The following is a 15,000-nucleotide window of genomic DNA, read 5'->3' as shown; positions in this document are numbered from 1 at the left end:
ATCTTTATTCCAGGTGGAGATGGTGGTGAGACTGTGGAAAGATGGCTTCACCGTAAATGATGAGGAGTTTCGTAGTTACTCCGTACCAGAAAACCAAGACTTCCTAGATGCCATCAAAAGAGGGTGGGTTTAACAGACCAGGAATGGATTAGGATTGTAATGTTCTCATGTAATAATAGTTCAGTGGGCGGCACACATTACATTTTCATAAAACATACATGAATATAAACTGATGCACACTTATCATTACACTCGCATTTGCCTCTGTCCTGCCTCCTTTGTCATTATTCATTTATCCATGTTCTGTAGTTGTGATAGTGTTTATTATATAGTTACATAGATAGTAGAGGTTTCTATCATTGGTACTAACAGTTGCAGTAGTAGTACATCCACTGTTAGTACTTGTATTTAGAGTAGTAGTATTAACAGTTATGCATATTTGTTCTAGTTATTGGTAATTATACTAGTAACAGTAGTTCTAGTTTTTAACAGTTGTAGTGGAGTTTGCTGTACATCCATGTGTCTCCCCCCTATTTCCCCCCTTCTCCCCTGTCCCCCAATCTCTCTCTCTTTCTCTTCCTTTAACCCTTTCTCTTTAACCCCAACTGGTCATGTCAGACAACCATCCTCCAGGAGTCCATGTCTGATCCAGGTTTTTGGATGTCACAAGGAAGCTTTTCCTCACCACTGTCACCAAGTGTTTGCTCCTGGAGGATTCTGTTGGGTTTCTGTGAATTGGCTTAAGAGTCTGGTTTAGACCAGCTCTAAATGTAAAGTGTCATGAGATAACTTTTGTTATGATGTGACGCAATATAACCAAGTGGTTCCAGGCACGACAAACACCGCCCTTCACACGTATTGTAGCTTATTTTGGCATGGATCCAGCTGAGGTCATCATGTCTCTGTGTGTGCTGATGTGCTGATGTCAGCATATCAATTTCCTCTGTATATGTGTTAAGTTTTAAGTAAATAGAAACGAAATTGATGTTTTTATATACATGTGAAATTCCACCCATTATAAGTAAATGGAAAAAAAAAGATTTGAAAAATTCATGAAAAATTGGAACTTTGACCTACTTTTCCCAAAATGTAATCAGTTCTGTTCTGGGTCACTGGTAATAATAATAATAATAATAATAATAATAATAAACTTTATTTGTATAGCACCTTTCATACAGAAATTGTAGCCCAAAGTGCTTCACATTGATTGAAAAAACACAATATTAAAATACATTAAGATTTGATTATACATCAAGAAATAAAATGAAATTTGAGAGAAATACAATAAAATAAAAATAAAAACAGCGCACATTAAAATATTTGATTATACATAGAATTTTTGAGTGGAAGAAATAAAATGAAATTTGAAATACAATAAAATAAAAAATAAAAACAGAAATACAAAAGAATAAAATAAAAACAGTGCACATTCCTGGTTCCTGAATTGTGACCCCATTTTTATCTCCTTTCAAAGGCTGATGAGAATAAAAATGTTTTTAATTTGGTTTTAAATATATTCAGTGAACTGGCTTCTCTAATGTCTTTTGGAATTGTATTCCATAACTTTGGTGCATAGCTAGTAAAGGCTGCGTCCCCCATTTTCTTTGTAATATTTCTGGGAGTCGCTAGTAACCCTGCGTTTGATGACCTCAGTGTTCTGGTTTGTACATAATCGATCAGTGAGTTTGCAATGTAACTTGGTCCGGTTCCATTTAGAGCTTTATACGTGAGGAGTAGTATCTTAAAAGCAATTCTGTAGGTTACCGGTAGCCAGTGCAGGGAAACCAACACTGGAGTAATGTGCTCTCTCTTCTTGGTTTTGGTTAATAACCTAGCTGCAGAGTTCTGAATCAGCTGAAGTCTGTCTGTGGTGCTTTTTGGGAGACCTGTAAGGAGTGCATTACAGTAGTCCAGTCTGCTGGAGATAAAAGCATGGACCAGTTTTTCAGCATCCTTTCAATTTATAACCGGTATTACTTTGGCTATGTTTCTGAGGTGGAAGAATGACGTTTTAGTGACTTTCTTTATGTGGGACTTAAAGTTTAAGTCTGAGTCTATAATGACTCCCAGACTTGTCACTTCTGGTTTGATCCAGGAAGTGAGTTTGCCCATCCTATTCATCAGCATTTCCCTTTTTGCTTTTGGGCCAACAAGCAGGATTTCAGTTTTTTCCTCATTCAATTTCAGAAAGTTCCATTGATTCATTGCTGTGAGGCAGTTTGTAATGGAATGGATGGCTGTCACGTCATTGGGTTCTGCGGAGATGTATATTTGTGTGTCGTCCGCGTAGCTATGGAAGCTAACATTATGTTTTCTGATGATGTCTCCAAGTGGTAGCATATATAAGGAGAACAGTAGTGGACCCAGGCAGCTCCCTTGTGGAACCCCATAGCATGTATCATGTGTGTTTGACACATGATCTCCAAGCCTGACGTAGTACTGTCTTCCCTTAATATACGTTTTGAACCCTCTGTAGTACACTGTCAGAGAGACCTACGAGCTTTTCTAGCCGATTAATCAGGATGTCATGATCAGTTGTATCAGATGCAGCACTTAGGTCAAGGAGGACCAGGATTGAGACCTTGTTGACATCAGAGTTGAGCCTGAGGTCACTGATTATTTTGGTGAGGGCGGTCTCAGTGCTATGACATGCCCCGGTAATCTATAAACCCAATTTGGTATGAATTCAACCAGTCGTTTTGCTGCTAGAGTGATAGCAAACTAACAAATAAACAAACAAAGAAACCGAACCAAAAACAATACCCCTTGCCTCCCCTTCTTGGGGCAGAGTAATAAAATTTGATTGATCGATTGATTGACTCAAAATGTACATTTTGTGTACATGAAGAGTACAGAGAGTTGTGTATGGAGAGAACTGCTCTATGCAAATCAAAGGTAATATATTGTCTGTCCTGAGTTCAATTGATCAGTTCGACCCCATCGTTAAAGGTATCAGTCCCCAAAGGCAAATAAACAATAAAAATGTCCCCCCTAAAGCCCACAAGCAGGTGACATAAGACAGATAAAACATTGTGCTCATTAGTGCTCATTTGTCATATTGATTGATCTGACTAGACTGATCTTTATTGTGTCCCAGAGAGCTTCCGGCAGAGTGGGAAAGCAGAGCAGAAGAGGAGGAGCTGGAGATCAGTGTGGAGGATCTGACTGAGGAAACATATGTACCCAAGAAAAAGGCGTTTCACCCTTTCAGCGGCCGAGGATACCGACTCGGCAGGTCAGATTAAACGCTGCTGTGGTTAATAGTATTGTAAATTTAATGTGAGAATTTCAAAGCATTTGATTAATACATGATTTGAAATATTTTGCACATAAACATCTACTAATTTTAATAAATAAATAGGCAATCATGTGCATGTAAATTGCTGTTACTGTGTCCAGGCTGGATTAACCCATAAAGACCCAGTGCTACTTTTGTGGCAGTTCCCAAATAATTGTTTCTCTATGATTATCACTATTTATTGTAAAATAATCCTCCTGTATTTCATTTTTCCAGTGAAAATCAGGTATTTTTCGACATTTAATGTTCTGTTCATATAGATGTTCATAAAAGCTCAGATTACAGTTGAGGATTACAGAGAAAACTGAAGAAAAAGTGACTTTTCAAGTAAAATGTATCATTAACTGAACATAAAACAAGTGTCTCCATCCACTGTCATTGCTCCAACTCCGTGGGTTGTACTGGTGAAACGATGTAAAAGATGATGGTGTTTCCATGTTCACTACAGAGCCTCTGAACGTCCAAATGGGTCATATCTGATGACCATAAAAAGATGACAAACTATATTTTACACCAATTATTTACCTGTATTGATAGGATTAGTGGATCAACAAGTATTAAATACTTTAGATCAGTAGATGCTTTTGGTTGTTTGGGTCTTTATGGGTTAAAAAAAAAAGATACTATTTGATTTTATACCACTAGGTGTCCCTCTGAATCCACATATGTCAACCCAGTCTGACAAAGCGGACTCTCATCCTGATGAACTGAACATTCTCAGAGTATCACTGTTAAAATGTTAAACTACAGTGTCTTAAAGAAAAGTATTATATGAGATTTTTTTCGTCTGTCCACACCTACCACATGATAAACACATAACACTTATACATATCCTAAATGTATATGCATTTAACTGGTACTTAATCTGTTTTTTTCCCTCTGTCCATCCCCAGTGTTGCACCCAGAGTTGTGGCCAGGTCACCATCTGTGCACGAGGATGGAGAATCTCCTCCTATTCCCATGGTAACACTAGACCACGCCCTTCCTGTTACCTCCCTGCAGATCTGGTTGGCTGATGGAAGGAGACTGGTCCAGAGGTTTAACCTATCGCATCGGTGTGTATCACAAACACTTTACATCTCAGTGAGAGATGTTGACATCATTAAATAATATCTCCTTATTAAAAACTAGTGTGTATAAGAAAGATTTGGATTCTACCCACACCTACTGCTGTGCTGTCTGTAAATCCCATAATCTCAAGTATTGCAGGGAAGAACTAATTCAAGGCACAAAAGATTTTTGTTTGTACTCGCTTCAGAGGTGGTGAGGGGGTTTGTTTGAGGATTACGTAACGCTTTGTTCTAGTCTGATGGATTTGAAGGCATGGTGCATGTTATATCCCCTGCCACAGTGCATGGGGCTGCAGAAAACATAATCTGAGATGTAGCAAAGGACTGGATCTATAAAATCCCCAGAGAGGGATTGCGTAACTCTGATGCAGCATTTATATAACAGGGTTAGTCGCTAAAGGATAGAGGAATGAACCCCCTCCAACCTTCAGCAACCTAAATGTGTGAGTAGTCTAGCCGCCATAGGGCTGCTGGTATATGCAGAGTCGATATGAATAATTGATGATGTTACTAGTATAGTGCTTTGGAGAGAAATCATGTGCCACTAGAGAGAGTTGCATATTTGGTTGGGAATGCTTTGCAACTAAAAATAAATGTTCCACGGGGAGCATTTCTACCTTTATTTTTTATTTGTTATCTTTTTTTGTGCTTTGGGGCTGTTTTCATTAAGGTTTTTAAGAATGGGCACAGTGTTAGTGCATTATTAGTTTAGTTCAGACACTTTCAGTAACACAAAGATTGGCTTATTTCATAGGTTCAGTGTGTGTCTGCTTACATAATGTTATTTAGTCTTTTTTTTGTCACATTAGTTGACTCCATTTCAAAGGAAATAGCTATCTCAGCTACCTGCAGTCAAGGACAAAATTATTAGACCACCCCTTGTTTTCTTCAATTTCTTGTTCATTTTAATGCCTGGTACAACTAAAGGTACATTTGTTTGGACAAATATACTGACAACAAAAAAATAGCTCATAAGAGTTTAATTTCAGAGCTGATATCTAGACATTTCCCATGGTTTTCTTGATAATAACCAAAATCACTTCAGTTCTTACATCAATAGCTATGGCATTGTACTGACAAAAACAGTGTTTTTAGGCATTCCATGTTTTCTTTTCTGTCTGTTTTAGTCACATGATACACACAGGAGTTAGTACTTGATTGCATAACCATTAGTTTTTGATGACTTTTGATGGTCTAATAATTTTCTCTGCGACTGTACATCCATCATTTAAGATAGCCTGTACCGTGATTTCTATCTAGAACATTTGGGTTCGTTTTTCAGTTAAAACGTCTTGGAGTTCATCGTTAACTTCATTATATTACCTCTGCTTCTCTTAGATATCTTAGACATTAATTAATGTTCCGTGTAAGCTAATTTAGCAACTGTTGCACACTGTTGCTGCTGTAGAAGAGCAGAAGGGAGACAGTAAAGAACTGTGTGCATGAGGGTTTTATCGTAGATGTAGGTAGTCAACAAAAGACTCCCAGACTCCCCTTCCCCAGGATAGCCAGGAAATAAAATCTTGGCTACTGTGATAACAATCTAAACTAAACTGAGAAACAGGGGGAAATCACAGGTCTAATCAGTTATTTCTTTGTGATGTAATAATACTATAGAATGAAAAATCAGAGGGAAAATTGTTCAGAAATCCTCGTAAACACTGAACATTAAAGTAATGAGGAGACTGTCAAAAATTGTACTTTTATTAATGATTTAAATTTTTTTTTTTTTTTTAATTTTATTAGTCATTCTGTGTGGGGTTTGCGTGATCTCCTCATGCAATGTAGGTTTCAGCGGTTTCCTTTTATTTCCCCACTATAAAAAATACATATGCTAGGTTGAGTCTCTTGTCGCCAAGGTACTGGCATAGATTCGGAGTCAGTCCCTAGGCGTTTTCAGCAGCAGCTCACTGCCTCATATGTGTGTACAAGGATGTCTTAAATACATAGCATGAATTTCCCTGTAGTTTCCCTATGGGGACAGTAAAAGTGAGCTTTACTGTACTTTACTTTATTTAGTTAAGCCTTATCATTCTGAGCCTGACTGTAGGGTTACAATAAGTGCTAAGCTTTGCCACAATTGTTTTTTTTTTTTTTTAATATCTTACCGTACCTTTTTGAAAGTAGCCTGCCTGATTTTTGTGGAACTGTTGTAATTCTTTTTGATTGTACATTTTTTTTTCTTGGAGTGGCATGAGCTGAGAGGCTCAAAGTGGTCACATGACCAGCCATATTTTTTTAATTTGAGAAAAGTCGTAATTTATACTGACAGTCAGTAGAAACTTTGAGGTAGAAATGTCTGCATATTTCTACTTGTAGGGGAGTTGTAATTATTCATTGTGGATTTAGTGATGACTTAGTGCTCGGGTAGTTGAGAAAATGATGAGTTGTCATGTTGTCACGGTTCATTGCACATGGGTTGGTCTCTTTGCAAAAGTAGACCAAATACACATTGAGCAATACTGAGGGGATATCTGCACAATTTGAGGATTGGTTTTGAAGGCCTATATAAAGGCCCAAAAAAGGCCACCATTGTTAGTCCAGCGAACGGCATCATGCCACGTCTATCACCTGAACAACGTCTCCGGGCACTGGGTATGGTGGAGGCCGGTTTGAGCTACAGTGATATAGCCAGGCCTATGTATGGGCTGTTCCCAACCCACAATCACAAACCTGGTTGAACGCCACAACACCACAGGCTCTGTTGACCATAGACCGTGTCCAGGGCGAGAGAGAATGACAACTGTTGACCAGGACCGCTACTGTTGTGACTTTGTGTTTGGCAGGTGCCATTTTCTTTTGTTAAGTTTTTTGTTTTGAAATTATTCTTGAAACTTTAGATTTTTGTTTCTGTATGCCAATATCCTAAGCAAATGATTCATATGAAAAAATTCCAGTTTAGGCTTTCAAAATAAAAATTATGTCGAAAAATATGGTCTCAAAGTTTTCATTGACTGTGAGTGTATTAAGAATTCAAATCACATTAGTCCTACTTAAAACAGTCAAGATCGAAACAGTTTTGTGCTGGTGAGATACATTTAGACATTCATGTGAACCCTGACTATTTGTTAGATTTAAGCCTTTATAGTTTAAACCCTAGTCAGGTTCTAGTTTTGTAAATTTAACCACTGAGCTTTTTTCCATTTTTCTGCCTCTGCCAGGATCTATGATGTTCAAGATTTCGTCGCACGCTGCCAGAGGAGTTGCCCTCCTTTTGTCCTGACCACATCACTTCCTTTCCGAGAGCTGAGCGATAAAGAATTAAGCCTTGAGGAGGCGGATTTGGCAAACGCTGTGATTATCCAGAGACCCCTGAACACACAGGCTCCTTTCGGACACTCCTGACCAATAGGGCCCATAATTCACACACCACTTCGCCCTGCACTGACACCCCACCATCCCTCTGATTGGACTCTCAAGGCTTAAAGCACATCACTTCTCTTTTCTCAGCAGTTGGATGATTGTTGTTTCCCCCCTGCGGTGTAGAAACCTCTGTGTGGGATTATCTTCAGACTAATGAAGATATGGTTAGCTAATTACAAACATCTCCACCGTTACAGCTGCTGCTGTGCATTGTTGTCGATGCTTAATTTGTTTTTCTTCCTCTGGAGGACACTGTTTACCTGCCAACGAGTCCCTCCAAACCCCTAAACTGCAGAAAAAAACTGTCAAGGCAAACCAGTGCTGTCACCCTTGCAGATGGTCACCCATGTGTGTCCATCTGTTCGTCTGCTAACATGTAACCATCACACCCTCCTACTCTCGCACACAAGCACACCAGCACCATCCCCTAACTCTTCCAAGTCTTCCCAAACTGTGTTCTTATGATATTTCTGCACTATTGAAAATATGGGGCTGATATTTCACACTTGTATTTCTAGATGTATGTTTACATTTGTATTTAATATCGAACACCTTCTTTTGTTTACACACCTTTCAGATAAAAAAGAGAAGACATGATATTTTATTTATGACCTGACTTTACAGGACTGTCAGTTCTTTTGCCATTGTTTGCCTTTTTTGTGAACATTTGCCTTCATTTTGGGTGGAGATTTAATTCAGAATGTACAATGTGTTGTCTTATATTTGACATATCACAGATTAAGGGACAATAAAAATCCTCCTCAGATCTCTGTGTGAAATTATTGTTTCACTTTTGACTTAATTGTTTAGTCACCCTGGGATTCCACATATTAACCCAGCCCAGGTGCTGTGTGAGTAATGCTGACAGAAATGTTTGAAAATGCAACATCCATCAACTCAAATGAGTATAATTATCATGGTGATTATAGCAGGAAAATCACAGACATCAAATCATGTAAGACAACATATCTTTAGACATTTTAATGGTAGTTGGAAAAGTCAGAATTAGATAATGTTACCTTCATGGTTCAGTTCCTTAACACATTCAGTCAGGGGTGAAAAATAACTAAGTATATTCATTCAACTAGTTTACTGAGACTATTTATTCAGACAAATATTGAATGTTTCACTCGACTGCATTTGTCTGACAGCTTTAAATGGTATTCAAATTATATTTTTTGTCCCTGAAGTATTGGCCAAAGTGTTTGATTATATTTGGGGATAAATGTTAAAGAGGTTGAGAAAATCCTTATATTCAATACTGAAAGCATAACAAGAGAGATATGTGGTTCTCAAAAAGGCTCTACATAAACAGAAGTATTGGGGACACACTGAATTCATTCATTTGTTTATTTCGAGCATTTACAGAATACATGCAAATTCAAAATTCCCCCCAAAAAAATCATTCATCTATACTCAAAAAGGAGTGGGAAGAAGAAAAACTTATTTAATCCCACCCCCATTCTCATTATCAAATAACATAATGACATTTTAAATCCTCACTCCTGTTCTTTGACTTCAAGCCAGACAATGGACAAAATAGGCCTGTACCAAATTAGAATGAACTCATTTGACAGTATTTACATTGCATAACCAAAATGTGTGTGAAAAATAGAAATGAAGTACATTCCTGGTGGTGTTACCACAGGTAACAGTTAACCATCAACTTACATGATAATAATTACATACTAACAATGGTAAAAACAAAAAACTGAAATACCACAAGTGTTAAGAACAGCAATAATTACATACCAACAATGGTAAGAAAAAAAAACAACTACAATACCACTAATGGTAAAGGGCAGCACATACCATCAATGGTAAGAACAATACCGGATGGTAATGGACAACAGATACCAACTAGATGAGGAACAACAAGCACACATTAACATTTAAAACAGAATATTGATGTAACATCAGTATTAGGACCCTCCATCTTTATACTGGGACCAGACCATATTTTGTATACCAGTTTAAATTGGTGGATATTTTGGCGTTGCTTGTGTTGGATGTCCAGACTGTTCCAAAGTTTCACTCCACATACAGACAAACAAAAACGTCTACGAGTGGTTCGAAATTTGGGTAATGTGAAATTCAGGTGTTTCATTGCTAACGGGGGGTTTAGCTACAAAACAATAATGTCAAATATAATATTACATGTGATAAATGTTGTAATAAATGTGTTAATTTCATCTTTAGGTATAATTAAGTTTATGTTTATGCGTTATCAACTACACTTTGCTCTCACCCAGGAAGAAAATATCAGCCTTTAAACTTAAAGAAATATGGATTTGATACTTATCATGATAATTATTGACAACTACCATGAACATTTTTATCATATTTCAGATCAACAGGAATGGGAAGTTCAACAGTGTAGCTGTTATGTGAATATTGGCTCAAATTTTTTTACGGAATGCTTTTTTTTTTTTTTTTTTACAGATTGAACAACCCAACAGTATAGAACTGAAACGTCTGTTGTAAAATACAGGACACACATTAATGCGTCAGGAATATTATCCTACAAGTAATTTTACACACAATGAATACTTTTATCTTCCATACTTTCAGCACATAAAATTGCTGGTAATTCTTACATATTCTTACTTAAAGTTTTGAGTATGGGTCAAGTCACACGGCTTCTGACTTTGAATCAAAAAATTAGAATTGAGATAATGATTTCAAACTTTTTGTCGTTCAATAGTATAACATCTTAAGTTTTTAAATCCATTAACATTTTTGCCAAAAAAGGATTTTCAAGAAAATTACTAAACTTTTTATATGAACTCAATTCCATCCCTTGGAAAGTTCTCTGAGAATGAATAATAACATAACTTATCATTGCTATGATTTGAAATCTCAATCATATATTTCTGTTTTCAATATAGTTTTATGACCTTTTACACACCCTTTTATCATTACAAAAATAATTTTGTCTGAAAAATTTGTGTGAATTGCTTTTTTTTAAGCATTTTAATATCAGATGGTGCCGGTTATGTAGGGAATTTCACTTTTCTCAAAAAACCTGTTTTTTTTTTTTTTTTATCACTAATTAATCAAATGAGCTAAACCAATGGAAATTTCTGAAAGTAAGCATTTAACCCTCTGCTTAAGCATGGCTTCATTGGAATTTATGATTATTTTGTCACTAATCTAAAAAAAACGATTTATTTTTTTTCCCTACATAACCAAAAATAGGTCTCGACATGAAATAGCTAGCTTGTGAAGGATTTTTTTTTTCTTTCACTTTCAACAGATTTAACTTTAAATCAATAATTATGATATTCTGTTGTCTTCATATGGATATGGTATACATGAATATTACATTCTCTGGAAAACATTTCCTCTTAATTGAGATCAAAGGGTAGTTATTACAGGATATTGATGAGACATATACTTTAATTGTAGTGAAGTATTTCCACAGTGTGGAATCTGACTGAAGGATCTGAGTATGTTTTTCCACCACTGTACTTCATATGAATATCATGTTTCAGATACTACAAAGTCATCACAGTTATTACTGCCAGATGGTTTAACCCATAAAGACCCAAGCATCCACTGTTGACCAAAAGTATCTGCTGATGTTTAATACCTGTTGATCTACTAATCGTATCAATACATGTCAATAATTGGTGTAAAATACAGTTTGTCATCTTTTCATGGTCATCAGATATGACCCATTTGGACGTTCAGAGGCTCTGTAGTGAACGTGGAAACACCGTCATCTTCTACAACATTGATTCACCAGTAAAACCCGTGGAGTTGGATCAATGACAGTGGATGGAGACACTGGGTTTATGGACTTTTTCTTCAGTTTCTCTGTTTTGATATAATAACCTTTGAATTTACCTGGAGTTTTTGCGAACATCTAAATTAACCCTTTCATGCATGATGTCTACATTTGTGGACACATAATTTAAGATCATTTTCCCAAGGGTTAGAAGGCAATATTCTCCAAACCACAATTTCTATAGACCCTAAGCAGTACAATGAAAAAAAGAAGTATCATTTTAGTCTTAGAATTTGGACTGCTCAGTGATCTGAGAACAAAAAACAACAACAAAAAACTGTCCACTGCGAGGGATATTTCATAAAAAAATAAAAAAGAAAAAAAAAAATGCATCTGAAAAAACTGTTGCATCATGATGTTTCCAATATAGGCAATTATTTAATTAAAAATAAGCCAAAACTTATACTTTCTTAGTTCTTAGGAGGGTAAATATCTTCTTCATAAAACTATATTAAAAAAAAATAAATAAATAAATAAATAAATTTAAAATGCATTTCAACTTTAGCCTAATTTTGAGTAATAAAATCAGTCTAAAAAAAATCTGGATGCTTATTTTCATAATTTCATGCATGAAAGGGTTAAATAAAGGAAATTAAATGATTTACAGTGAAACATGCAAAATACAGAGGATAATATAATAATAAATGGTGAGATAATATTTACGAAAGGTTAAATACAGAAAAAAGATCATTTGAGAACTGACACTAAAGTAGGACTATAACATTCAACAGAAGAAGCATCACAATAAAAATGAAAAAAAGAAAAGCAAAAAGAATGACCCTATCCCTCTACTTACCAAAAGTCCACTTGAATTCCTACTTTATTCTCCTGTAGAATGGGGCATTTGTGTGTCTGCATGTGTAAAGAGGCATGCATGTGCTTTTACACGAGTGTGTGTTTGCTCAAGCTTTCTGCCTGGCCTCAGGAAGAAGGCGAACACCATTATCCATCTTCAATATTTAAAGCCATCGGACGTGGGGAGGTGGAGGGGGGGGTTCATCGTTGTGGAGGATGAAGATGACAGCCAATAAGGATGGTCAAGGTCAGGGGAAAAACTCAGCAGCTGAACTGTCCTGAATATTATAATCCCCTCTGAAGAATAACCCATGAGGCCATGCTGCATATTGTTGGATTTCTACCTGAATCTGCAGGCTGTAGGCATCACTTCGCAGGCAGCCAGAGGGGGCAAAGCTAAAGAGTAAAAGAGAGCACATTTCCTTTGTGCTACATATTTAATAAGGCTAAGCATGCAGGGAATTACTTTCCCTTTAACTCCCACATTTCCTTTTAAAATGACCCTTCTACTCGTGCAGCAGGCAACCTTTCATTTTGCACATTCCTCTTCACGCATTATCGGAAACATACCCATTGTAATGCAGGTCATATGCCTGACTTTACCGCTGTGGTGCCTTTTTCGTTGTTAATAATGTGGTTTTTGGAAGAGGGGTTTGCATGCTTGGAATTTATGGAGAGGTCTGGGTTCAGTAGTTGAGGTGCCCGTGACATGTTTGTTGTCATGCTCTGAGCAGAGGCTTACTGTGGAGAGGAAGTATATTACACCCAGGGAGCTGCCTTTGAAAAGGCTTTATGGGAAAAGAAAAGGCAGCCAGTGTGTCAGGAGTCAAAGTTATACACAAAATGGTCTTTATTTTCCTGTATTTTATTCCTTTGACCAAAAATAAAGTACAACGGCGATCTGGCTGGAGCCTAACCCTGCAGAACTTTGCAAAAAAAAAAAAAAAAAAAAAAGTAGTTCACTAAATCTAAGCATCATAGGACATGTGTGGTATCCTGTCTGTTTTGCCCACATTGGATTTATTTTGAAAATAGGCGTGTCTGGCTCAGTAAAATGTATTATTATTACCTCCGCCAAGGAGGTTATGTTTTTGCCAGGGTTTGTTTGTCTGTCTGTCTGTTTGTTTGTCTGTCCGTTAGTGTGCAACATAACTCAAAAAGTTATGGACAGATTTGGATGAAATTTTCAGGGTTTGTTGGAAATGGGATAAGGAAGAAATGATTAACTTTTGGGGGTGATCGGGGGTGGGGGGGCCCACGGGGGGGGCCCACTGATCAGCCTTGGCGGAGGTCTGCTCTTTCCGAGTGCTTCTAGTTATGTCTAGAAAATCATTCTGGACCATGTTCAGTGATGCATGACTCAGATGCTGATACAAAACAGCAATATCAAGCTTCTCTGAAATGGATAAGACCATGTATGGGAATGAAAAGTAGATGTTATATTTATTATATTCTTTTCATATTTCTTTAACCCTTTCAGGCATGAATTACACTGGGTTACAAAAAAAATGTTTTTTGCAAGTTGTCTAGGTTTTTTCAACTGAATTAGGACCATTTTGCACCGCTAAATCCAAAAATGACATCTGTTTTTCTCAATCAGGTCAGGTTTTTTTTTGCTAATTTGATTTTGAAAAATTTGATCTTGTCACAAAATATAATAATTAATACCAAAATAAGATTGGTAAGCACACTTTATGAAACTTGTGACTTGATTCCTGTTAGGTACAATGGTGTATTCACCGCAGATGTAGCAGAATACGTCAGGCTTATTTTTGCAAGATCTTCTTCTTCTAGTCGAAGCCATTTCATTCACCTGTAATATTAAAAAAACACATTAATCATAAATTGGCAAAAGTAAAATCTTCAGAACTCGTTTATTGCAAGAAATATGAAAGAATTTTGTATCATATGATGTGAAAATGCCCATAAATGTAAGCAAAAATGTTAAAAAGTCAATATGTAGCATAGTTCAGAAAGTTGACCTGATTGAGCAAAATTAATGTCATTTTTGGATTCAGCACACCAAAATTATCCTAAATCAGCTCAAAAAACTTCAACAATAAATTTGTTGTTGACCAGTGTTATGAGAACCTTAGTCAAGATATTTTTCCTGAGTGTTTTTATTCCTCTTTAGGCATGAAAACAACAATACGATAATCATGCATTTAAATTTTGAAGCAAAGAAACATGTATTTCAAACCTAATATCAGGTTATATATTGATCCCACCATGGGAAATTTGACATTTTACTGCAGCTATATGCAACACACCAGCGCAAAAGAAAGGCAGGTAGAAATGAACGTTCTCAAAAGTATAAAAACTGAAAGATATTTAATGCTGGAGAGGGTGTGGTCACATGAATGCCAACCACTCACATATCTTTTCGACATGTGTAAATATGCAAATGTGTTGGAACCATGTTGTTCAGACAATGAAGGTCATTTTAAATTACAAAATTCCAGTGGACCCCCAGACTATCTACCTGTTGATGTAATTAATAAAGAAAATGCTTACTTATTTAAAGTATGAATTCTTGCCTGCATAAAGGCTGTCACAAGGAACTGGTTAAAAAGTGTCCCTCTTTGACCACAGCAATGGCTGGACATTATAAAGGAAATATATGCCATGGAAAAATTAACATTTCATCTGAGAATTAAGGTGGGAACTTTTAATGGAAGATGGGA

At 36.5% G+C, this 15,000-nt stretch overlaps 1 protein-coding gene across 3 annotated transcripts in view; it reads left to right on the top strand.

Annotated features, from left to right (window-relative positions):
- Positions 1 to 8,497, top strand: part of LOC115415435 (UBX domain-containing protein 2A-like) — a 10,695-nt gene extending 2,198 nt beyond the window's left edge. For all 3 annotated transcript variants that reach the window (XM_030128995.1, XM_030128994.1, XM_030128996.1), the window contains exons 4-7: positions 14 to 123; positions 3,098 to 3,235; positions 4,192 to 4,353; positions 7,530 to 8,497. In XM_030128995.1, coding sequence (XP_029984855.1) covers positions 14 to 123; positions 3,098 to 3,235; positions 4,192 to 4,353; positions 7,530 to 7,713 — 594 coding nt within the window. In that variant the 3' untranslated portion in view covers positions 7,714 to 8,497. The remainder of the gene's footprint in view (positions 1 to 13; positions 124 to 3,097; positions 3,236 to 4,191; positions 4,354 to 7,529) is intronic.
- Positions 8,498 to 15,000: the final 6,503 nt, after the last annotated feature.

Source organism: Sphaeramia orbicularis, chromosome 24 (genome assembly GCF_902148855.1).
Source record: "Sphaeramia orbicularis chromosome 24, fSphaOr1.1, whole genome shotgun sequence".
In the NCBI taxonomy this organism is placed as follows: Eukaryota; Metazoa; Chordata; class Actinopteri; order Kurtiformes; family Apogonidae; genus Sphaeramia; species Sphaeramia orbicularis.
Note: the sequence above shows the minus strand (reverse complement) of the source record. Positions and strands in the feature narration are given on the sequence as shown.